This window comes from Arvicola amphibius, chromosome 2 (genome assembly GCF_903992535.2).
Source record: "Arvicola amphibius chromosome 2, mArvAmp1.2, whole genome shotgun sequence".
NCBI classification, from domain to species: Eukaryota; Metazoa; Chordata; class Mammalia; order Rodentia; family Cricetidae; genus Arvicola; species Arvicola amphibius.
In genome coordinates this window covers 177,170,233-177,196,459 of record NC_052048.2, presented here as the reverse complement: position 1 = coordinate 177,196,459, position 26,227 = coordinate 177,170,233, and the positions used below count along the sequence as shown (strand labels likewise).

The window sequence follows — 26,227 nt, the reverse complement described above, 5'->3', positions numbered from 1 at the left end:
AGACAGTAAGATCAGTGGGGTTGCTGTCTGCCAGCTTTGCTCTAGTTCAGTGACAGACCCTGTCTGAAACAGAGTGACAGAGCAGGACACCCAACACTCTCCTCTAGCCTCTCTGTGCACACAGGTACAGTAACTGCTGCCCCGAAGAAACACCACACACATACTAAAAACATTTTTTTAAGTAAGCGGACACTAGCCAGCAAGATGGCTCAATAGGTGAAAGCATTTGTCACCCAAGTTTGATCCTCAGAACCCACAAGGTGAAAGCAGAGAATCAACTCCTACAAACCATCCTCTGATCTCCACATGTGTACTGTGGCATATGCATATGTGCACATATACACGGAATAAGCAAATATTCAAAAATACCTGAGTGAGCACACAGTAGAGAAGCTAGTGCCATTTAGTTTAGCAGAGGTAGGCTAAGGTCTGGTTCCATCTTCAGATAAGGTAACAGATGCAGTTCTGCTCTGAAACTACAGGCTTTGCACCAATAAAGCCATTTTCTTGCAATCCCAGGCTCTAGTAGGGACTGGTGAGGGAAGAGGACTGGCTGGTATAGACATGTCACTGACTGGGGCAAAGCAATGCACACCCTATTAAATACAGTTCTTTTACTGAAGAAGCTCAACAAGTAAGGCAATGGGCACAGTAACTCCTCAGGGAAGAGAGACAGACCCAACAGACAGAAAACCTCAGAAGTGACAGCTGTAGCAGGTGCCGTTTAGAAGATGAAAAGAAAAAAAGAGTTGTTTATTCTTGAGAACAAAGGTAAAGCCTATGTTTTATATAGAAAAATTACAAATCTTATGAATCCACGGACAGAATAAAGGGCCTGTACAACACAGACATTGGTGGAAACAATACATCCAGACAGCTGTAGGCAGATCCTGCCTTTAGGGAAGCCCCATCTGGGACCTATAATCCTAGTTATTCAACAGGCTGAGCAGGAACAGCCAAACTGTAGACTACAGAGGAAGTTCAAGGCCAGCCCTGGAACCTTTGTGACACACATCACAAAAATCATTAAAACTTAAAGTACTGAGGAGATTATGTATGTATGTATGTATGTATGTATGTATGTATGTATGTATGTATGAATCTGTCCGTCCATCTACCTACCCATCTACCTACCCACCCACCCATCTATCTATCTATCTATCTATCTATCTATCTATCTATCTATCTATCTATCTATCTATCTATCTATCTATCTATGAGATAGATAGATATACTATAGATATAACCAGGTGGTGGTGGCGCACACCTTTAATACCGGCAGAGGCAGAGGCAGGCGGATCTCTGTGAGTTTGAGGCCAGCCTGGTCTGTAAGAACTAGTTCCAGGACAGCTAGGACTGTTACACAGAGAAATCCTGTCTCGAAGAACCAAAAATAAACAAATAAACAAATAAATACAGATAAACATGTGCCCAGCATGTGTGAAGTCCTAGGTTCAGTTCTCTATTGAGGGGAAGTCTTTAACTTGGGCTGGGGAGAAGGCTTGGTGGTTAAGACTACTGCTGCTCTTGCAGAGGACTCAGGTTTGACCCAGCACCCACACAGTGGCTCACAGCCACCTGTAAATCCAGTTCCAGGGGATCCGAAGCTTTCTTCTGACTTCTAATAGAACTAGCATGCATGTGGCATACATACATATATGCAGGCAGAATACTTATACACACAAAATAAGCTACCACTTTGTAAATCTTAGTCAAAATCCATTTTCAAAGCAGAACTCTAAAAGTCTGGTTCTGATCAGTGTGAGTGTTGGCCAGAGGCCCACCTTGTTTTCTGAGGCAGGGTCTTTCATTGGCCTGGTGTTCACCCATGAGGCTAGGCTGGTTACCAAGTCCCAGGGATCTGCTGTCTCTACTTCCTCAGTGCTGAGTCACAAAAGCAAGACACTATACTCCGTAGTTGGGGGATGAGGGTCAAACTCAGTTCTGTGGGTCTGCCACACACCCCCAAACACTTTACTAAGTTATCACCAAGACCCCTCATCAGCCCTCCCCTCACATCCCACCTGAGACAGGGTTTTCTCTGTGTAGCTTTGGTTGGTGTCTGTCCTCCTGGCTCTGTTTCCCAAGTATTGGGATTAAAGGCACGCTCCACCATTGCCTGGCCCCCAACCTTTTATTTGTATATGTCCAATTTTAATCTACAGGAAAGCGCATAGTCCTTACCTATTATAGATAAGGACAATCTGATTCACATTCTCCATCCCATCTTATTGGACCAATGTCAATCTTCACTAGAGCAACATTATATTTTAATAATGTCTCTAATAATATTTTCAGTTTGAAGAGTATAACAATATTCTGAAATGTCACAATACTCCCTAAGTATGTATATTTGTGTATCAGTTAAAAATAAAAAATAAAAATGGTTTACTTCTTTTCCTTCCTCCTTCCTGCCCCTTGTTTTGTTTGCGGCTGTTTGTTTGAGGTAGGACTTTGCTAAGTAACCCTGGCTGACCTGGAACTTCTAGCCAATCTCCTGCTTCTGCCTCCAGAGTGCTGGAATAAGGGCATGTGCTCATTTATAAAATACCACGTTATTTTACTTCTTTTTAAAAGCAGTTTTCACAGCTAAAGAAGGGCACATTCTAAGTTTCCCGAAAAGAAACGAGCCAAGCAGCAGCTTCCTCACAATGCTGAGTGGAAGCACCGTGCTCAGCAGAACATGAAAACCACACTGACAACACAGGGTACAGCAGGTTCTTCCTAAGGCAAATACAGGCCCAGCCTACTAATTCCCACCATGTATCTCTGTGCAGGGCTACACTGGAGACTTGAGAAGTATCTTTGCGGGGCGGGGGGGGGGGGGGGGGCGGGGGGGGGGGGGTCTGGTTAAGAGGGACTATAAGTACAGAAGAGCCGAACCAATCACGCAAAGCGTCATCCTCATTAGATGTCATGACATCACTTCCTTTCCCTGCTGCTTGTCTAAGCTGAAAAGCTAGTTTTTTGTTTGGTGTGCGCGCGCACGTGCATGTGTGATGCTGTGTTCTGTATTTGTTAACCATGATTCCCTTCCTATCTCCTTCCTAAAAGTCCTGGTTTATTCTTTATTTGAATTATTAAAATGAACACCACTTCCCATTTTTAATACTGGTAACTTTTCCACAGCCCTTTGGGTTGTTATGATGCTAGGGTGGGCTAAGACTGTGCATCCCTGGGTCCTGTTCTGACTTGCTGTAAAAATTCTTTTAGCAGCATAGTTGAAAAACAGGTCTGCCTACAGTTGTCCTGACCCCGTCTCCCCTCTAGTGAATGAAGGAACCTTGTGCCTTCTTAGGCCCCCACTGCCTTTCCCCAGAGCTGGCTTCTCCTTTCTTGCCCTGCACTCACATCTGCTGTTTACAGTGCAGCAGAGGTGCAGGTGCTTATTAGAGAATCATGCTTCTTCCATCTGCACCTGAAACAGAGACTGGCGACAGATTATGAAATCACTTTGTTACCATAGGAACAAAGACCAGTGTTCTCTGTGTATTTTTTTCAAGAGGACTTCCAACAATAAATTTTGTGGGGATAAAGGATTTCATTGCATCTCATGCAATGAGTAAGGGGTTGTCTTAGACCCAGGTAACCTGACAAAGCCACTCACCCGTGGGGTACAACTTGCTTTGTTGCCAGTCTCAGCTTCTGCCAGAGGCTGAACACATCACCCCAAGACTCACTGAGCACTGGACTGTCTGATTGCAGACAGATTTCAACATCCCTCTGCTCCTCCTTCAAGCCACAGGAACCACATTCTCCTTTCTGGAGTAAACACTATAGCCACCTCTGCTGCACCTGAGGTGCAGCTAACAAGCCCTCAGGGGACACCATTATGCTCATGGCCTTTAGAAATAAGCGCATTCTCACAGCAAAGGGAGCCAGAATGTGCTTCAGATTTTCCACTGTGTGCAGGCTTCCCAGGACACCACATGTCACTGGAAGTCAGGGCGTTGACTAGAAGGCGATGGTCCTGCTGGTCTTTAGTGATGGTTTGTTAGAAACAAAGTAGCAGTAAGGGGACACTAGACTGAAGGAGGGGGCTCTCCCTCTGAGGAGCCCTTTGGGAAATTTATCTGAGTACCTGAAAGGAAGGGGTGGAAGAGGGCCAAAGTGTAAAGAAGTTATGAGTTCCATGATTCTGAACAGTCCACGAATCACTGAGCTGGGAAGTTTCAGCTCCAGGTCACACAGAAATTCATTTGGTAAATGTGAGAGGCAGAGAGTGAGCACATGCCTGTGTCTCAGTATTAGGAGTCTGACCAACTACATCCGAGTCATGGCTTCCTTCAAATGACTGGTATCCAAGCCTTTAACAAAGCACCCCTGGATTCTAGGTTGCCTCATCCTGACTGCTTTTATAATCACACTTCACGATCATAATTCTGACTACACAAGTCTTAAAGCATAGCTTGAACCCAGGCTTTGCACATGCCAGACTCTCCATTGATCTAAGCCCTTGAAGTGTAACTTAAATAAGATGAGCAAGGCGGCTCATACCTATAATCTCAGGGGCTAAGGCTAAGATCACATGTGTTCAAGACCAGTCTGGCCTACAGTGAGACCCTCGGGAAAGAAAGAGAAGGGGCCAGGCGGTCATGGCGCATGCCTTTAATCTCAGCATTTGGGAGGCAGAGGCAGGCGGATCTCTCTAAGTTCCAGGCCAGCCTGGTCTACACAGTGAGTTCCAGGACAGGTAAGACTGTTGCACAGAGAAAACGTATCTCGAAAAATCAAAATCAAAACAAAACAACTAAAACAAACAAAAAACAAAGAAGAAACTAAGTGTAGGGGCTAAGTTTTTCAGGGTCAAAAAGATAACAAATGGTTTAGCTGTGATTCAAACCAGAAATCTACGGAACTTTGGAATCCTCTTCTCAGACAACACATTGTCCAGCGCTATACACACACTGCATAGACACCCTTGCTCTCCAGTCACCTGCACCTACCAATCTGATTTCTTTAAAAAAGCAATTTATTTAACAACAAAAATAGGTCCCTCCAAATCTACACTTCAGTTTATTTTTGTATGTCAGGGAAGGTTACTCCTCTCTCTGGATTTCTACAATGTCCAGTCAGAATTCTACAATTTAATAGTGAAGAACATTTTAGTATCACCTGATAGGTGTTTGCTGAAATTAGAGCCTCTCCTCACGGCCTCCCCCAGGAAGAGTGCTGGCTTGTGTGGAGGTCAAGGACTATGTAAGACTAAGGGCCGTCCAGGATGACTAGCAGCAGCCCTGACATGTGCCAGGCACCGATCCAAAGATCTCACCCACAGTGACTTCAGTTGTCTTAACACTTTCTTTTTTTTTTTTTAAATATTTATTTATTTATTTATTTATTTATTTATTATGTATATAATGTTCTGTCTGTGTGTATGTCTGCAGGCCAGAAGAGAGCACCAGACGTCATTACAGATGGTTGTGAGCCACCATGTGGTTGCTGGGAATTGAACTCAGAACCTTTGGAAGAGCAGGCAATGCTCTTAACCATTGAGCCATCTCTCCAGCCCCGTCTTAACACTTTCTTAAGGCAGGTACTGATATTACTCCCAGTCTACAAAAAAAAAGACACCTTGGGCAATGAGAGTTTAAATAAAATGTCCAAGGTCAGCTGGCTAGCAAGTGACAGGGCAGACCCTGTTCTTAATGATTAATGAAAGTGCCTGGGTCTCTGAAAATAAAATTGTGTCAACAATGAAGAATAATATGGGTATGATCTTTCCTGTCAATAACCATCAGGAAGTGGCCAGAAGAAAACTTGCAATTCTGTTTTAGAAAAGGCCTCTCTTCCTACATTGCTCTTCCTAACTAGCCCTAAAGAGAAAGGGTTCAATTTTCCTTGGTAAGGGCTGATTAGGAACCAAAGTGCAGTAATTCAGTATTAGAATGTTTGTCTAGCACGCACAGGGGCCTGGGAGCTCTACTCCCAGGACTGTAGAAAACAAAATAACCCAGCCTCCAGTGTCTTATGACTTGAAGATATCCTTAACTGTCACCTCTGACTGAGAAAGAACGAGCCTCTCTTAAGACAGACCTGCAATCCCATTCATTCCCCACCCCTGCCTCCACCTGTTGAGTGCCATGGTGACAGTAGCTCCCTGTTGCATTTCCTGAGAAGCTGCCACTGCGGCCTCTGCCAGTGATGCCACCGCCTGAGTGGCCTCTGATGCTTGTGTTGTCTGGATGGTCATTTCACCTCCCTGTAACGTGGCCCAATTTTGTTCCACCTGAAGCAGAAAGGACAAGGACAGTCAAAAAGTCAAAATATGGAACACTATGTTTTTAGCCAAATGAATGCATACAACATGACCTATAATATATGGGGAGAGTTTCAGTATGCTATATTTTGTGTAAAAAAGGGGACTGTTAGAATTTACATTTAAATTTGTGTCTGTATCAAGAAGTTCTGGAAACACACAAGAGGAGTCACTGAAAATACTTTGAGTCAAATATGGCCACACCCACCTAAATCCCAGCATTCAGGAGGCTCCCAAGTCCCAGGTCAGCCTGGGCTACAAAGCATGACCTTGTCAAGAAATGAAAAGGAGGAGGCCAGGGGAAAGAAACAGAGAAAACTGCTGGGTTTGGATGGGAGGCAGAAGGTATACTTGGCACTACATCCTTCTAAGCAGTGCTTCCCTTGGCCATGTTTGCTTGAGTGCCTGTTATGTTACTCTTCCCTCCTGCATATAATTGTATGTGCCTGCAGGCTACCATGTTTCAAAGAGAGCTCTAAGCCCAAGAGGTAAAGCTATCCAGAAGATGTCCTATTGCTGAAACTCACTGTGCTGAAGCCTTTCAAATGGTAGCTCCTCTGACATCTAGCTAGAGGCAAGCCACTGTAGCCATTTCACATTTTCAGAACTCAGGGCGTTTCCATGCTTGCTGCCCTGGCTAGGACATCCCCCTATCGCTGGAGCCTTTGCTTTTGCTCGCTTCCCCTAGTCTGAGCTCAGGTCTATTATTCCTCTGGAGAGCACTCAAGCAAATCCACTGCACTACACCCGGGGCGCCATCTCTTCCCCCTGCTTCTGCTCACTGAATGGCTGACCATGGGTTTCCCCACCACCTCTTACGAAAGAGGGTAGTCTTTACTGACCTGTGTCTAGACTGCAAAGCCTGGCATTTACTGAAGGTGTGGGTGAAGAACATACTCCTTTATTTTCCTACTTGTTATTGAGCCTATCCATATTTCAGCTGAACTGATAGTCACTAAGAGCCTACCAAAATATGTCATATAATTTCAAACTCATCACATGTACTGGTGTCCCACTTTGAAATTCGTATCTTTAATGCCTTTGTACATGGGTGTTTTTTTCCTTTGTGCAGCAGAATTACATATGCCATCATCATTAGATATCATTTGATCTTTCTAATGTCTAATGTAATCAACATGACCAATACCAACTGGTGGTCCCATTGTGCAAGATAACTGCTTCTTAATTGCATCTTCAAATAAACTACATATTTTTAAAAATCAACATAGTTTACTTTACAATTTAATGTGGAATTCTAAATGTCCATGTAATTTGTACAGTGTCCCTAAATAACTGTAAACTGCTTAAAGTTAGAGCTTTTTTTCTTTGTAACTACTTACTTAGCTATGGTCAGCAAGGTAACCCTGAAATGGCTTTTCTTATAAAAATACTGAAAGGATAATCCCTTTTATTGTACATACAATATATAAAATACATTACAAATGTGAAATTCTAAGTTTGTATCAGGTCAATTTAGGTTGTAGTGACCCACAAATTTTAATTGTTACAATTAATATACACAGTATAAGATACTTCTCCAAACTTTCATAGTCTGCTATTACATGGGTTCAAATAATACTTGCTGCTCCTTTGTCTTCTGGGCCCTTACTTCTCCTTACTTATTCATGCACTACTTCAATAGGGGCATACCGGAAGCTTTTTCTTACCTCTCCGTCAGCCACAGCAGAATAATTCACTTGGGCAACAGTGACTGTGGTTGGCAGTTCTGAAGCATCGGCCAATGTAGCTACTGTTGCCCCCGTACCCACCTAAGAAACACGGAAAGTTAAGTGTCTGTAGATGGCCCTCTGCCTGGCCCTTACAAAGAAGCTAAGTCTCCCTGAATTCAGCACAACATGCCTGTGATATGAAGAGATTACTAAAATCATCTCCCAGGGACTAGCATGAGTTCAGTATTTCACTTCAGCCAAATCAACACTAGAAGGGTGAGTGCATCTTATTCTAGCACTTGGTGCCAACTAACATTCTCCTCTAACCCAACGTGAACTTCAGAGATTCATCTGTCAATAAATGGCGTTTCACCTCAGAAAAGGTATTTTCCCGATGTGTGTGTTCTCAAGTACCCTTATCTATTTTTCCTTCCCTTTCTCTCTCCCCAAATCCTCCTCTTTAATTCTCGCTACAGGTGATAAGCAGGCATTCTACCACTAAAGTGGACCCGAACCCAAGAAACGATTTTCAAATGCTTTGTTTGGAAATGCCCCAGAAGCTAGTGATAGCTCTGAATTAAACAAAATGTAAGCAATGTAAAATACGATTCCAAGACTGGAGATGAGACTAGCCCTGTGGTAGAGTACTGTCCTAGTGTGGGTGAGGCCTCGGTTGCATTCCAAGAATCACAAGAAAAGAAATAAAAAATAAACAAACAGCACTGTTTAGAAGTTAACTCTAGGTAAGAAGACTAGAGCAGCTGTACGATACCCAGAGAAGAGTGTCTGCATAAGAAACTTCTCCAGCCTGAGGTGAGATGCCATTTGCCCACCTCCCCCAAGCCCGGGCTTACCTGGATGAGCGATACGGTGCCATCAGGGTTACTAAAGGTCTGTACTACGGTCTGTGATGGTACGAGGTGAGCTATACTATGTGTGGTGGTGGCCTGTGTTTGTGTTTGCTGATCTTCAAAAGCATATAAAAGATCTTCCCGTCCATGTTGCTTATAACAATTTTTAACTATGGTCCGTAATGCCTGGGTCCATGAAACCTGTCACCGAAAGACCAGGAAAGCACAATAAATCACAAAGAATTTTGGTATTTAGGCCACTACGGAATAGTCATCTGTGTATTTATTGAACCTCTTGTAGAGTTTATCACAGGATTTCTCACAGAATTATTCTGGAACAAAAAAAATGATTTTTTTTTTTTGGGAGGGGGGCTTTCATTCCTAACCAAGGTCTGGTTTAGTCTTGGTTTTAGGTTTTAAGTCCTAGTCCAAATTGAGGACAAACTCTCAAATTTCTCATAAGAGATCTCTCTCTGATCAAGAATTATATATTAAGTCTCTTAAAAAACTTCCAGATAAAGTAAAAAACCAAATGTATAGAAAAAGTAAGAAGGTTATCTAGATCAGCCTTTCTTCTCCCAGTGCAGGGTAACTAGCACACACTTGGCAGACTTCCCCTCCAGTCCCACACTGATTTCAGAAGAGACAGAAGTTGAGGCAAAGCCGCGGGCAGCAGAGGAGCTCACCCTCTGCTTCTGCTCTTCCGTGCGGACATCACTGCGGACATTGGCCCATGGGATGTCTTCTGGCCACCAGATAGGTTTGCAGCTTTCTTTCCCCCAGCCTGGTTTTCCCCGACCTGTGGAATACTTGAGCATCTCTGGGATAAATGCCCGGAGCTGAGCCTGAAAGAGAAGAGCATGGTTATCACAATAAAATCATGAAAGACATCTGGGATGTGCTTGTGGCCCCCACCAAAATCTAAGATCATGAAACAGGTAGTTTTCCTGAGGGTGCCAGAAAATCCCAAGTGTGACTGCTGACAGCCCATTGCTTCCTCCAGGTTACTTCTGCTACACGGATGACTGGGGCGGATGCATCTGTTGATTAAGGAGACCTTAAAAGCTGCCATTTGTAGACTTGTTCTTCAAAGGGCAACAATGTCTCTCTCCAAACTTGACTTCTGCCGCCTGAGACACTACTGGCACTAGGCCCTATTATTCTTCTGATTTTCATGAGCTAAAAGTTCATAGCAAGGAGTTCAGCATTGTTCTGGAGGTGGTAGTCAAGTCATAACAGAAGAAGAAAAAGTGAGCAACAGGTTAACCATCAGTATCTGTAGATGAGAGGACTCGAGCAGGAACGCCTTAGAGTAAAATGAAAAACAGTACAAACACGAAAAGGGTGGGTTACATCCACAAAGAGGTGGATGCCTATAAAATAAATGAAAATAAATTGCTTTCCAGTTAATAAGGTGAAAATAACCCAATAATTCTTCTATCAAGTTCCTTGGAAGCCAGGCCAGTGTGCACAAGTCTCACAGTTAGATGTATCGACACTTGTGTACTTTAAATACATTATGGACTTCATTCAGCTTGAATCTGCAAAGCTGACTGAGATCAAATCAGGTTTAAACCAGTCGGGTGACATATACTTCCTGGCACAGTAACTAGTGCACATGCTCAGGATGGTTTGTGCTGTGAATATTCTTCAGCAAGGGTGATGATTTGGGGCTAGAAAAGCAGTTTATCAGGTTAAGATTTTAGACCTTGCCTAGAGAGCAGCATCCTGCATATGCCAAGGAGACATCTGTGCTGCCTTTGTACTGTAAAACCAGAAGGAGAAGCAAATTCTGAGCAAGGAGTCAGACTCAGAATGAGTACGTCAATACTGTTATATGGAAGAATGTATCTTCTAGGTGTATCTATAGTTCTTCATATAATATGGAATCCCATTTTACCAGAAGACAATACAAATTGCTATATAGTAGGGAACCATGAATCCAAATCATCTATGCTTATGTAACCAAGACAGGTCTGGTTAATTCCTGTGCAGACAATGCCACTTCATCTCTTCCTAAATTCTTCCTACTCAGACAGTCTCCTGCCTACAAGCTCTGATTTAATACACTCCAGGTATATTTGACTCTGAAGCATCAAGTAGCAGACTAATAGAAATGCATCCATTTGCAAAGCCATGCTATCAGCTGGCTCATGAGGTCACTCCTCCAGTTATTTTAAGAAAGTACACCTCAAAGTCATTTTTCTCTTTATCCTGGTTTCTTGAGTGTCTTTCTCTCACCTCAGATACATACAGCAGAAAAGGAATTATATACATTTTATATTTCTTCACATACAAAACAATAGCTATTTATAATGCACAAATGAAATAAACACACTAAGAACTTAAAAGTTCCCCTTTTAGTTCCATTAGTAGCCCCTCCAACATAGAAAAAGGAAAAGACTATCTTTTTGTATTGATGTTGCTGTTTGTTTGGTTTTTGGTTTTCAAGGCAGGGTTTCTGTGTAGCCCAAGCTGGTACTGAATTTAGAGATCACCTGCCTCTGCCTCCTAAGTACTGAGATTAAAAGTGTGCACTACCACCACCCAGCTGAGACTACTTTTTAAACTGTCCCAATAAATGCTAAGACTTTTTAAAAGACTTAGTCTCTCTCTCTCTCTCTCTCTCTCTCTCTCTCTCTCTCTCTCTCTCTCTCTCTCTCTCTCTCTCTCTCTCTCTCTCTCTCTCAAAATAGGCAGTAACAACAACAACATTCTTTATATATCAGCCTGGTTTTGAACTTGAGATTCTCCTGCTTAAGCCTCCTCAGTGCTGGGACTAAAGGTGTGGATCATCAAGCCTGACCTGAAAGGACTATAAAGGGAAAGCAGGTATCAACTGTTTAGCAAAGAATGAGTTAAATAATAATTCCTTTCCAGACTTTAACTCTGTGTCTTCATTACCAGCTGGATTAATTACTGGTCCTAGAGAGTTTGGGAAAGCAAAGCTTCTCAATGTGCTTGTTAAGGAAAGTTCGTTTATACTCCACAGGGAGCCAATCAGCAGGGTCAGTAAAGGAAAGGCCTTACTTCTCAGGCTGGGCTTTATTTGGGCTAGAACATGCTCGCTTGGTGTCTCATTCTGACGTAGGTCTCTTTGTGAGCCTATAGGACCCTAGGTTAGCCAGTAAACTTATTCCAAGTAGAAAATACTACTCCTTCCAGGGCACAACTGGAGAGAAAAGGGTATCAAATTCATGTCAGCAGCAATTAAAAGTAAAGATTATAGGAACTAGAGAAAGGGCTCACTGAAGAACACTGGCTGCTCTTCCAGAGGACCCAAGTTTGATTCCTAGAATCCACATGGTAGCTCATAATAGTCTGCTAGTGCAGTCCCAGAGGATCTGATGCCCTCTTCTGGTATTACAGGCACTGTATGCATATGATGCAGATACACACATGAAGGCACCACTCACACACATAAATTATGTGGAAGCTAAACTGGGCATGGTGACCTATGTCTAATCCCAGAATTTGTGACAGGAAGGCATGAGATCAGTTCAAGGTCATCCTTAGCTACATAGTAAATTCAAGGACAGCCTAGGTTATAGGACATTCAGCCACAAAAGAGCCAAACACATATACATCATAGGTGGTTTTAAAAATAAGATTTTATAAAATGCTAAATAGTCTATTCGAAGGGCTTGGGACATGTCACTAAATGGTAGAACACTTCATTCGCATACTCAAGACATGAGTTTTGATTTAGTATTTGGATATATAACAAAAGCCTAAACTAGCTAAAATGAATCAATAGCTCTTACTATGTCAGAAATCTGTCATTTGTAAACTTGATTACTTATCTACTGTTCAGCAAATGTAGTATCCTCAACATATTCCAAAATGCCAGTCACCGCTTATTCCCTGTATCTTTAAACTCCAGAGATTTCTGAGGCTCCTCATTGGTATTTAGGCTCAATTGTAAGATAAGAACTCTGAAGTTAGTATGCCTCCCAACTCCATCTCTACTGCACTGGTCCGACAATATAAAGTCAGGTTCCACATCTGTGAGTTATGTATCTAAAGATTCAATCAATTGTGAAACAAATACTCAGGGTTAAAAAAAGTCACCTGTCCTGAATATGTACCAAGTGGTCTTTTTTGTCATTACTTCCTAGACAATACAGCGCTGCGAGAGAATGGTCTGTACCTTGTAAAGTTTTGTTACTTGTATTTTAATACAACACTGATTGGCTAGTAGCCGGGCAGGAAGTATAGGTGGGCTAGTCAGGTAGGAAGTAGAGGCAGGCAACAAGAACAGGAGACTCCTAGGAAAGGGTGAGTCTGCCACAGAGGAAGCAAAATGAGAATACCTCACTGATAAAGGTACCAAGCCACGTGGCTAACACAGCCAAGAGTTATGGGCTAATAAAAGTTACTAAGAGTTAATAAGAAGCCTGAGCTAACAGGCCAACCAATTTATAATTAATGTAGGCCTCTGTGTGTTTTCTTTGGGACTGAATGGCTGCAGAACCAGGCGGGACAGAAACCACGGTCAACAATACAGTCTTAACAATTACTTATATGGCATTTTATTCTATTAGATGATATTATAGATAATGTAGAGATGATTTAAAGTATATGGAAAGATTGAGACAGATTTCATACAAACACTATGTACCATTTTCTGTAAGGGTATGGTATAGTGAGTCCTTCATGGACACCGAGGATAACTGTGTAACAAATTTAAAGAGAGAATAGCACATATTAAACTATGAATAAAAGGAAGATTTCTATAATCTTCAAGAAAATCGTGATGTGGTGGAGAAGGTAAACTGGAGTTGTTTTTTGTTTTTGTTTTGGATAGTCCTGGTTGTCCTGAAACTAGCTCTTGTAGACCAGGCTGGCCTCAACTCACAGAGATTCACCTGCCTCTGCCTCCCAAGTGCTGGGATTAAAAGCACATGCCACCACCCAGTTCAAGTGGAGACTTTTGTCTTTCTGTGTGTGTATGATTCACGCTATGGCATTTGTGTGGAGGACAAAGTATAACCTGGGATGAAGGTCCCCACTTTCTACTGTTTGAAAAAAGGTCTCTCTCACTCTTGCTCACCACTGTGCCCACCAGCCAAGTTGGCCTGTGAGCTCCTGGGGTTCTCCAGTCTCTGCTTCCAATCTTTCTGTAAGAGGTGGTACTGTAGACATGTATTACCATGCCTGACTTTGTGTGATTCTGGGGATTTGATCAGTCCCCACACTTGTGAGACAAGCCTTTTATCCAGAGACACACCTTCCCAACCAGATGTTGTTATTTTAATTTGAAATGAAGAATTCCAAGTTGACAGACCAGTTTATAACAAAATGTGTATTTCAAGGGCATTAGAGAACTAAAGCCCAATGATTTTCTTGCTCACTATCTGGATTATCTGCACTACCAACTTCTGATCAGAGATGATAAAATGGCTAATCCTAAAGAGAAATATAGTTGCCAACACAAACACTGGCATCTTTGGAACACTAGGTTTTCTCTATCTCATTCTCTCCTCACTCAAAACACACTGCCAGAGGAGGCGTGGGAAGGGCCAGTGTGAAAGTGTCGACTCAGAGTTAGTGAAGTCATGGCGGGCAATAGAGACGCTCACTCAAAGACTTGGTCAGAAAGTCAAACTTCTGCTCCCCATTCTCACAGCCCAGGAAACTCTTAAGTGTCGCCTTCAAGTGCCACCTTCTCTTCCTCTCAGACTGGTCAGTCTCTGCTGGCTTGTGGTAGTTGTATTCTTTTTGTAAACCACACACTAACATAACAGGCGAGCTTAACCTGACAATTCTGTGCGCCGCCCAGAAGCCTTGGACTGATGAATAGCTCTCCCTGTAGACCGAATTCCTCCCTTACATTAGAGAAAGTGTTGTCTCATCCAAAACTTAGGACGTGCTTCTTCACTTAACATTTTGCTGTATGAATCTTCTTTGTATGAACAGCTCATTTCTTTTTCTCTAACAGTTGCTAATATCTGTTTCTCATGTTATTGAACCACTCTTCTACTGATAGGCATTTAAGTTATCTAGGGAGTTTTGTGCCACCACTGCCTCCTGCTCCCCCCCCCCCCCCCCACCCGATTCTTCTTCCTCCTCAAACTCGGAGATCTTTCAGCCTCTGCCTCTAGAGTAACGGGTTAAAGGCACGCACCACTAAGTCTATTGTGTATGTGTGTTCTTAAGAAGAAACTCCAGAAAGTGAAACTGCACCCAACACGACAGACACCATCTGTCCTGCTCCAACCCACAATGTCATAGTACCCACTCGTTCACACTTGCTTATTATTTTACTTGATATGTATACGTGTTTTCCCTGCAAGTATGACTGTGTACACATGCATGCATGATGCCCATATTGGTCAGAAAAGGTACTGTATCTCCAGAACAGGAGGTTGTGGGCTGTCATGTAGGTGCTGGGAATTCATTCTGGGTCCCCTGCAAGATCAACAAATGCTCTTAACAACTGAGTCATCTTAGTCAAACTTTGCCAGACCTTTCATAAGCTATTTATAATAATTAGCTTATTTTCTGAATTTTTTCTTATTAATCTGAAGCATTAATCTGTTCTACATCTTTACCATATAAGCTGCAAGTATTTCCTTGGTCTTACTGTACCCTCAATGTGTAATTTATATGGTCATTATCCCTTTCCTTATGAGTATTCTTTTACACACTTTTTTTTTTTTGATTTTTCGAGACAGGGTTTCTCTGTGGCTTTGGAGCCTGTCCTGGAACTCGCTCTTGTAGACCAGGCTGGCCTCGAATTCACAGAGATCCGCCTGCCTCTGCCTCCCGAGTGCGGGGATTAAAGGCGTGCGCCACCACCGCCTGGCCCTTATGAGTATTCTTGATATACCTTATGCTTCTCTGCTTAAAATACACTATGTTCTACTTAAGAATACATCACGTCTAAAAGGTTATTGTTGACTTTTTATTGGTCTGCCATGCATGCCATGGCATGAGGACCACTTTTAAGAGTCAGTTTCACTTTCCGCCATGTGGGTCTCCAGTATTGAATTTTGAATTTTGGTTCTTAGGCTTAGAGAAGTGCCCCCCCCCCCCGCCACCCTTTTTGGTTTTTTTGAGGCAGGGTATCTCTGTATAACAGCTCTGGCAATCCTGGAATTTACTCTGTAAACCAGGCTGGTCTTGAACTCACACTCACAGAGATCCGTCTGCCTCTGCCTTCCAAATGCTGGGATTAAAGGTGTGGCCACCACCTCCAGGCTTGAGGCAAGTGCCTTTAACTGCTGAACTAACTTGCTGGCCTACACCATATATTTTTGTTATCTTCTCCCCCCCAGACAGGGTTTCCCTGTGTAACAGTCCTAGTTGTCCTGGAACTAGCTCTTATAGACCAGGCTGGCCTCGAACTCACAGGAATTCACCTGCCTCTGCCTCCGAGTGCTGGGATTAAAGGCGTGCACCACCACCACCTGGCATTATCTTCTAATTCTAATCTGCCTATCACACACACACACACACACACACACACACACACACACACACACACACTCTGGCTATTTGAATTTAGGACCTCATACTTGTGCGACAAGCTCTTTATACAATCTCCCTAGCCAGGTGAAGGCCATAAAGGAAGATGTTTTCCTTCCTTCCTTCCTTCCTTCCTTCCTTCCTTCCTTCCTTCCTTCCTTCCTTCCTTCCTTCCTTCCTTCCTTCCAGTGGCCCTGAAGCATGAGCCTAGGGTCTGGTGCATGCTAGGCATGTTTCTATCACTGAGCTATATCCCTTCTACCTGATTATTTCACAAAGCATGGCATATTACACATTCATACTCTGAAAACTTCAGACAGTAGGAAAACCTCACTGAGTGTGGCGGCATGTCTGTAAAACAAGTATTTGGGAGTCAGAGACAGGAGGACCAGGAGTTCAAAGTCAACCTGCCTGGGTTACATGACACCCTACCCACAAAAAAGGAAGTCTGCTTTTAATGGAGAGGCAGTTTGGAACTACTGTTTATACCAGTGGATAATACAAAATCTGAGGGTTTAGAACTACAGCTAGCTGGGTGGCGGTATGCACCTTTAATCCCAGCACTTGGGAGGTTGAGGATCTATGTGAGTGTGAGTTTGAGATCAGGCTGGTCTACAGAGTGAGTTCCAGGACAGGCTCCAAAGCTACAGGGAAACCCTGTTCAGGAAATATAAATAAATAAATAAATCCACAAAGATTCAGACTTAACTGGCCTGGAGTGTGAACCGCACACTGAGGTTTTAAATCCCCCAGGTGAGGGTGAAGCCATCATTGAAGACCACCAAACTAGAACACACTTTAGTCCAGCTGCCCCTTCCTCTCCTTTAAATCACTTTACAACATGAAATCTACTCCGTTAACATGCACAATTCAGGGACATTTTGAGCACTCACCATGTGTGATCTCATCACTATTTCCAGAATTATTTTCGTCATCATCCCAAATAGAAACTATGTTAAAACTTTAACTGCCTTTGGATTCCCCCGGTTCCTGGTAACCTTTACTTTTTATCTCCATGGCTTTACCTATTGGAGAACACTCACTTTTGTGAGGTCTTATGCTCATTTCCTTTACTTCACGTAACATAATGTTTTCTGCTCTTTGTGTAGGAAAGACCGACCTGTGTTTCATGGAACAAACAAACAAACAAAACCTTCAAAAAACCTAGACTGACAATAGACTGACAGTTTTCTAAGGAAAATGAAGAGTTTGTGACTCAGTCTTCCTGAGGAAGCAGCTGCTGAGTGGACTGTTTCGAAGGCTTCCTGAGACTCGAGAGTCACTGCCCAGTTGCGTCATCACTCCAGGGACTACTTACTAATGCAACGAAGATGGCCCAGCGAGAATAAGAGAAAGACAGCAAGTTCAAGGGGCAGGAGAAGAGCCAAGGGAAGGAGGAGTAGAATGAACCAGTGATACTGGGCAGGCTTTCCAGGGATGAGTTCTCTATAATTCCACCTATAATACACTCTTTACCTGTATCTTTTCAAACACAGCTCTCTCAAAAATGTCCAACCTCTGCAGACTAAGAGCTCTTTCGTACTCACCCGGGGTAGAGGGAACTGTCTCTTTCTCTCCTCTCCCCTAACCCACTACAGAGCTCTGGTTAGCTTGGAACTCACTGTGTAGACCAGGCTATCCTCAAATTAAGAGATCCACTTCCCCGTCTCCCAAGTGCTGGGGTCAAAGACCGTGCCATCCCCCTCCCCACCACCACCAAAAAGACTGTTTTAAGTGATAAAAACTCTTCAGGAAACAATGTAATTCTCAGGCTCTGAGTGCAGCTGAGAACTAGCAGCACCAGCTAGCATCAGCTGGAGCTAGACCCCAGGCCTCGTTCCAACCACAGCAGGCATCTGACAAGATGCAGGGCAATATCTGAGCATAGATGAAGCCAACTCTCTAGACTCTGGTCTGACTGACATACCTACAACAATTTATTAACACAACACTCCAAATTCCTGAAAAACAAGGCATACGTAGCAACACACAACTAGAGTCTCTGTTACCTGGCAGACGGAGGCAGAACTGCTTGAACTCAAAAAGTTCAAGACATTCTGGTTATGGTGGGACATACCTTTAATTCCAACACCTGGGAGACAGAGGCAGGTCCAGAGCTATATAATGAGGCCGTATCTCAAAACAAAACAAAAACAAAATAGACAAAAAAACCAAAACCAAAAAACAAGACTACTTTTGGCAACAGAGAACCTAACCCATACCCCCAAATGGATTATTTTTTCTAAGCCTTATTTTAACCTTCTCAAACTTTTATGAGTGGTTTAAAAAGAGAACTATACTTCTATTTTATTGTGTGTTGTTTTTCATGATAAGGTTTCATATTGCTCAGGCTGTCCTCAACCTTGCTGTGAAGCTAAGGCTAGCCTTGAAGTTGAACTTGTGGTCCTCCTGCCTTCATCTCCTAAGTGCTAAGGCCACTGATGTGAACACCACACTCTCCAAGAATTATACACTCAAAGCAGAAAAGAGAAAAATCTGTAACAACAGCAAAGCTCTGCCACAGTGCTGCTTTCTAAACAGGGCAGTCAGTTCTGGATGGAGCTCAACTACTCTGCTCTGTAACTCCCGTCTATCCACAGGAGGCAATGAAAAGAAAGGAGAGCTAAGGAGATGGGTTAGCAGCTAAGAATGCTGACTGCTCTTGCAGAGTCCTGAAGGACAACAGATGTCTTCTGGAATCTGTAAGCATCTACATGTAGCTATACATTCTTTCTCTCTTCCACACACACACAATCACTCACTCATAATCAAAAATAAAGTCAACTGTACCTAGGTATGATGGCGTACGCCTTTAATTCCAGCACAGAGAAGGCAGAGGGTGGTGGATTTGTCAGTTTGAGGCCAGTCTGATCTACATAGAAAATTCAGGCAAGTAAGGCTTGCACAGTAAGACCCTCTCTCAAAACAAAGTCTTTGAGAAGAAATAAAAACAGTAAAGCCCCAGTCTCTTAAAATTAAGCATAAAAAAAGAAATGCAAATTTACAAAAGCTAACAGTAATAATAACATTATGAGATGAGCCGGGCAGTGGTGGCGCACGCCTTTTATCCCAGCACTTGGGAGGCAGAGGCAGGCAGATCTCTGAGTTCAAGGCTAGCCTGGTCTACAGAGGGAGTTTCAGGACAAGCTCCAAAGTTACAAAGAAACCTTGTCTTGAAAAATCAAAAAGAGGGGACTGGAGAGATGGCTCAGAATTTAAGAGCACTAGCTATTCTTCCACAGGTCATGAGTTCAATTCCCAGCAACCACATGGTGCCTCCCAGGTACCTATAATGAGATCTGGTGCCCTCTTCTGGCATACAGAATGCTGTATACATAATAAATAAATGAAACTTTAAATTAAAAAAAGAAAGAAAGAAAAACCAAAAAGATGGGTAACAGAGATGTCTGGTTAGCTAGAGTCTATCTGTAGGAGAACCCAGTTTCCCAGGACTTGATCAATTTAAGGAAGTCATAAATTACCCACAGAGTCTGAAATCCAGGCCATACTTGTATTTTTTTTGGGGGGGGGGGCTATAGTCATATATGAAGTCTGCCTTTCTTGCCTATAGTGTTCTCTCTCTCTCTCTCTCTCTCTCTGTCTGTCTCTCTCTCTCACACACACACGCACACGCAACAAATGAGGGGCCCTTGTGAATAATTAAAACAATCCATAAGGAAAAAACATCACAAAATTAATAATTGGTGTTTATCTATCTACAAAGATAATGATAATCATTCATGATGTCATCATGAAATAGTAATCACTTAATAATTTGAGGTACACTCTTATAAACTTTAGTGCACACACCTGGGCATGTTTTGTATACATGTTTTAGAAAATAAGATCAACCAACTCTAACTTTGTGTTCTCTGAATTAAAAAAAAAAGTCTACCCTTGGAAAAGAAATGAAAAAAACAATAACCTCTTATAATTAAGTACATAAGAAATGCAATTTTACAAGTTGCTTGTTATACATCCCAGGCACTACTCTACTCCAAATAGAGAGCACTCTTTTTCGTACCTACTAGGTCACTGAATGGTACAGAACTGTCATCTTTGCGTCATGGTATGCCTCCTCCCATGTAAGCAGTTGGCATTCCTATTATAATTTAACCACTAGTTAAGTTATATACTCTCCTAATGTAAACAATGCTGCCACAAACAGTAAACAATCACCCCAGCTTTACTAGAGAGCAAACCACATACCTTTTAAAGATTATTTATATTTTTATTTTCAATTACACGCACAAGCTGTCAGGTCTGCTGGAACTGCAGTTATAGGCAGTTGCAAGCTACCCAACACAGGAGCTGAGAAGCAAATTCAGATTAAATGCTGAGCCATCTGCCCAATCCTGGACACGCACACTAAACTTCACTCTGCACTACTCACCTGCCTCCTAGCAAGTGTGTCTGTCAGCTTACAGTCTCAGGGGCAGTACGTAGAAGAACTTTTCCCGAACATGGTTCTTGTCTATCTATTCAGGCTTGGTTGAAATTAAACACTCTTTCATTACTACTATTAAAAGGGAAAGGCTTTTAGATCATTTAAAATTGAGAGATAATTGGTTCAGCTTAGGATGAACGTATATGAGGAAAGCAAAACAATAAAAGGTAGAGGAAGAAAATGCCAGTTTCTGAATACTTAGAGATTTCCATCCAATTAGGATTGGTCTTTTATCACCCTACTTATTCCTCCTCACACTGTAATTAATGTTTATTTACTGTGGGGGCACTGCCACAGAGCACATGAGAAGGTCAGAAGACAGCTCTGGAGGCCAGCTCTCTCCCTCCACCACGTGGCCTCGCCAGCTCCTTTAGAGTGCCTAGGCGCTCACCTGTCTCTTATGTCCGTTTCCTGACATCGTCTGCAGTGAGAGGGACAGCAGGGAGTGCGTGGCAGTGAACTGCACGCTTACGACAAAGCACCATCTTTCCTTGGCTCCGTCACTGTGCCATGATCTATCTACCGAGTGTGTGGCATAGAATGGAGCACATTGAGGTGCCAATGTTTTCCTTTCAAACAGTAGCTGTTTGCTCTAACTTCTGTGATACTGAATGTTTTTTATGAAAATCAGCATTTAAGCATGTTCACTACCATCAAAACCTTGGACTATTTCAACTAACACATCAAACATGGCAGTAAGGGAGAAAAACCCATGCAGGAAAGGGTTCTTTCTATGCTAGTACCCTACACCAGAGGATCAGCTGGTGTTACATGTATTTCCATGCACAATGGAACTAGCAAAAGAATGTCACCCACTATGAAGACCTAGGAATGCACCTTCCTTTCTAAGACATTACTGAATACTCTTCATGTCCACAGAAAGGTCACAGTTCAGGCTTAATATTATTTTCTTTAGACAGGGTCTGATTATGTATACCAGGCTAGCCTTGAATTCTTGTGATTCTCCTGCATCTATTCTCGGGGTTCGGGGTCTCAGCCCATGTGATACCACACTCTGCTCTAGCTTTCTATTTATAAAATGCAATGTCACTCCTTATCAAGTCCCAAGTTCAGACCTATTCATGGAACCAGCTGACCACTACATTACTGAATTCAGTTTTGTTCCAATATTCTTAGGTCATTTACTAAACAAGTGCTATTGTTCAGATGGCATGAAATTTTAGGTGCTGGACATCTGAACTGAATAGCAGTAAAAAATAAAAAGTTATTGCTCTAAAATTGTACACGGAGAAACAGACCAAAACCAAAATTTAGTGAAAAAGTCAAGTGTGGTGGCACATGCCATTAGTCCCAGCACTTGAGACAGCTGCTTTGAATTTGAGGTCAGCATGGTCTCCATAGCAAGTTCCAGTTCAGTCAGGACTACATAGAGGGACCCTGCCTCAAAAGCCTGTTTCGAGGGTGAAGGTGCAGCCCAGCCTCTTACACTCATCTCCCTTGACACCTGAACTGTCTAAGAGTTTCCAGGTCAAACCATTCCCAAACAGAAAGCTTCCTTCCCTAGCACAGAGACCCCAGAGAGGGTGGTCAGCAGAGAGAAGGCGCCCCCCTGGGACTCTGTTTTCTCCAAGGCTGCCACACACTCTAGTCTATGTCTCATGTGTGACCACACTACCCAAGACAAAGCTAGAAAAGTGAGAAGAGGCCTGCCCACGACTGCATCTCTTGTCTTTGCATCTCCTCCTCACTTCCCGCCCTGTACCTGGGTCATTTTGTCCACAGAGACAGGAATCCCGTCGATGGTGAGAGGTGGCAGCTCTGAATTAACCTCCTGTGGCGCAGGGGCGTGTTCTGCCAGAGCAGACTCCAAGTCTTCCAGGATCATGCTCTTGTACTTTCGCACCTGCAGGGAATTAGGAGCAGAAATAAACAAGATGCTCAACAGCCAGGGAGGGTTGGTGCTAAGCAACAAGAAAGTGGTTGGGCTGGTGTCCCTTAGCCACTGCAGAGCCCCAAGAACAAACACTCCTCCAAGCAGAAGGTGAAAATACCCATTGGCCCCAAAGACACCACTGAACAGAATCAAATAAAAAGATGATGAAATTTTAGGTTAACAACAATAGGAAGGAGCCAGTAGAAAAGTTCTATAGAACTTAAAAGTCATGTTTTCTCAACCCACAGAGATCCATCACTTGTTCCAGGTACAATGTAAATAATATTCATTACTCTGCACTTCCCAGGCCAGTTGTACAGGTCACATCAAATATGATAGTTCACTTTCAAAATCATTTTCCAGATCTGAGAACTTATGTCTCTAAACTCTAATGTATTTGAAACTGCTGCTATTGTTTTGAGAAAGCCAGGTAGCACATGGACAGGAGATCTAAGTGCTTAAGAGGCTGGCCTGAAAAGAATCAACAAAGCAAGAGATGGATAATACATCTGAGTGCTCAAAGTACCATTACTAGTAAGGCCTGAGGCTAGGGAGCCCCACTGGTCAAGCTCTCCTCCCTTCAGGTACTTCCTGGAGACAGTGGTGAACTCCAAAGCCATGTGCCTCGCTGCGTGTCAGTGCAGTTCTGAATCAGTGTTGTTCCCTGACTCTATTCTTCACCAGTGTAGTGAACGGTTATCTCAAGACAGCAGATCCTCCTGCACAGACAGTGCAGAGTGCAGTGTACATCCTTCTTTTATGAGCAAGAAGAGGAGGCATGCTGGCTAATGGTGGTGCACACCTTTAATCCCAGCATTTGGGAGACAGAGGCAGGTGAGTTTGAGGCTAGCCTGGTCTACAGAGCGAGTTCCAGGACAGCTAGGGCTACACAGAGAAACCGAGAAACCCTGCCTCAAAAAACAAAAACCAAAACACACACACACACACAAAATAAAATAAAGAGGAGGAGGCACACACTAGATCCCGTAACCATCAAGCCATCAATAATGGGCTTATTCACTTAGAAGAATATACAAGGGGAATGAGGATGTCTCTAGAGATAATAAAGCCATGGAATTATGGAAATGTAACTAGATGGGATGGGAAATTAACTTGTTTTCAGGCCTTAAGACATTCTCTTAGGACAGGGCAGGGGGACAAAATGAATTTGCCAAGTACCAACAATGTTTTCTGCTCAGTGAGCTTACTTCCTTACTTTGTCTCACTGTGATGCTCAAAAGAGAGAATTCCCATACACGACTCCAAACACCTGAACAGTATCCAGACCAAGTTCCAAAGCTAGAGAATCTATAGCTAGGAACACCAAGGAGAAGAAAAAAAAATGACCTCAATACTAGACTCATTATAACCCAACTAATTCAGTTTTATACTAATACAAAAAAGGTTCAGATGCCATCATCAGTATGTTTATTATGACATATGCACTGGCAATATATAGGCTTCTAATCCAAAAGGGGATTGGGACATGGAATAAAGTCTGACTCTTCCAAGTCTGGGCTTTTTTAATTTAGTGTATCAAGTTGAATTTATGTGTGCAGGCCCATAGGAGGAATGAAAATGGTATAAAAACACCTTTGATTGTGCTGGCAATACCTGGTATTAGAAGATTAGAAAACACCAGGTTATTATTATTATTACATTAGTCATTATCAAACCGTTTCAGTCTTTTGGGTGGGGGAGGTTGAAATAGGATTTCTCTGTGTAGCCCTGGTTATCCTCGAACTCCCTCTGTAGACCAGGCTGGCCTTGAACTCACAGGGATCCACTTGCCTTTGCCTCCCAAGTACTGCCTCCTAATTTCAGCCATTTTTATGGATCAGGAAAAGTCATATTCTGGTATTTTGCTAAACTTAACAATACTGTATAATTCCTTGACAATGTTCATTTAAAAATGCCAATGGAGTACGCTTTCGAGTAATTTGCAACAAAACAACTCCAGGTGAACACAGCACTCCCATCTAAGCTTGCTTGGTAAAGTAGATTTCTGAGAATCATAAAGCCGGTGTTTCAATTCCATCTGATCGCTCAGTTCTGAGATGTATCCCCACCTCCTACTCACAAACCTCATTTTCTAGTCCTCTAAAATCTCAGTGCATCTAAAACTGCTGGCCAGCCTCCTCACTAGTTTCTGCTTCTAGCAAGTTCTTTTCTACTTCTGGGCTTTTAATTCTGCTTTTTATGCAAATATTGCCTATTTTTCAAAGTCCAACTCAATTTCCACATATGCTCTGAAAGACCTTCTCAAGTGTTCCTGTCTTTACCTTCCTGCTTTAAATTTCTAGTCTCAAATAATTATGTGTCATTTATAGTATTGTTCCCAGAATACAGTGTGCACAATGAATACATGATCTGCTGAGCAATCTTTTTTAACACGTATCATAAAATATTTCATGTATTCAGATACACAGGAAGGTACATTACCACATATTCTCATGAATTCCAGGGATAGAAGGTTAGGTTTAGGGCGGTTACACAAATCATTACAATTCTGTACAGATTTACTGTTGAAAATTTAGAAACTGGCCTTTAGTCAGGTTGCAAATAAATAACCTTGAAGAATACCCCATAATTCTTCTGTATTTCTGGAGCACTCTGGACAGGAGTAGTCTTTGGAAAGTGCTATAAAGATCTTTTTAAAACTGCACACAGAAGGCACCGAGACTGAGAGCTGCACGAGCATGGAGCAGCCCTCACACGGGACTCTGGAGGACCAGCCTGCTCCAGCTCTCCCACCAACTCTGGACTCCTAGGTTTGTTTGTTTTATGGCAAGATTTTGTGTTTATTTTCTCCCGCCTCTCTAGATGCTCGTGCTATGGCACCGTGTGTGAAAGTCAGAGGACAGAGTGTAAAAATGGATCCCCTCCACCATGTGGATTCCAGGTACTGACTCAAGTCACTGGGCTTGTCAGCAAGGGCCTTTATCCACAGAGCCGTATCAGCAGCACAGATATCTGGTGTCAAGACTTGAAAATTGAAGCACTGTATGTGAGTGTGGGTCCACACTCAGCAGTCCCAGTCTCCTCTCCGCAGGAGCAGTGGGAGCACAGACACAGGCTACCACACCCAGCTTTAATTCTGAGGATTCAAACAAGGCCCTCAGGCTTGCATGCTAAAGTGCTTCACCAAAGGAGCAATCTCCCCAGCTATACTTTTAAAACATTTTCTACATTTTATAAGTGAAGCCACTTTCTAAAACCTATATAAACAAATGGAGGACACAGTCCACTTATCCATCAGGAAGAGGAAGGAAATAAAGGTAGGCAGCTGGTGGTCACTCCAGAGCTACCTCAGCCCTTTTGACTGAGTGGCTTGTTCTCAGTGGGCTCAGCTAAGTGCTCCAGCCCCTGGCTCTGACTAAAGAGCTCTACCTTCAGAAGTACTGGAGTCTTGGGAAGTTTTTACTATGTTATTCAAGAAAATATGTTAGGCTATTTCTAAAAAGCGCAAGAAAGTCCATGGTTCGCACAGAGCCAGCTGCCCTCAGAGCACAGTCCCAGCAATTCAGCCGCACCACCGCCTAAGCCCAGCGCTCTCACACCACTCTCCTTTAGGAGTTTATGTCGGCAGACAGATTCGCGTCTGTCCCCAGGGAAGAAGGAACTCTTGTCCTCATT

General features: G+C 42.9%; 1 protein-coding gene across 9 annotated transcripts in view; it reads right to left on the bottom strand.

Annotated features, from left to right (window-relative positions):
- The window catches only part of Nrf1 (nuclear respiratory factor 1), a 107,711-nt gene that overhangs the window by 25,495 nt on the left and 55,989 nt on the right, over window positions 1–26,227 (bottom strand). For all 9 annotated transcript variants that reach the window (XM_038318573.2, XM_038318577.2, XM_038318574.2 and 6 more), the window contains 5 exons: window positions 22,421–22,561; window positions 9,467–9,625; window positions 8,784–8,981; window positions 7,927–8,028; window positions 6,072–6,229 (listed from right to left, as the gene is read on the bottom strand). In XM_038318573.2, coding sequence (XP_038174501.1) covers window positions 6,072–6,229; window positions 7,927–8,028; window positions 8,784–8,981; window positions 9,467–9,625; window positions 22,421–22,561 — 758 coding nt within the window. The remainder of the gene's footprint in view (window positions 1–6,071; window positions 6,230–7,926; window positions 8,029–8,783; window positions 8,982–9,466; window positions 9,626–22,420; window positions 22,562–26,227) is intronic.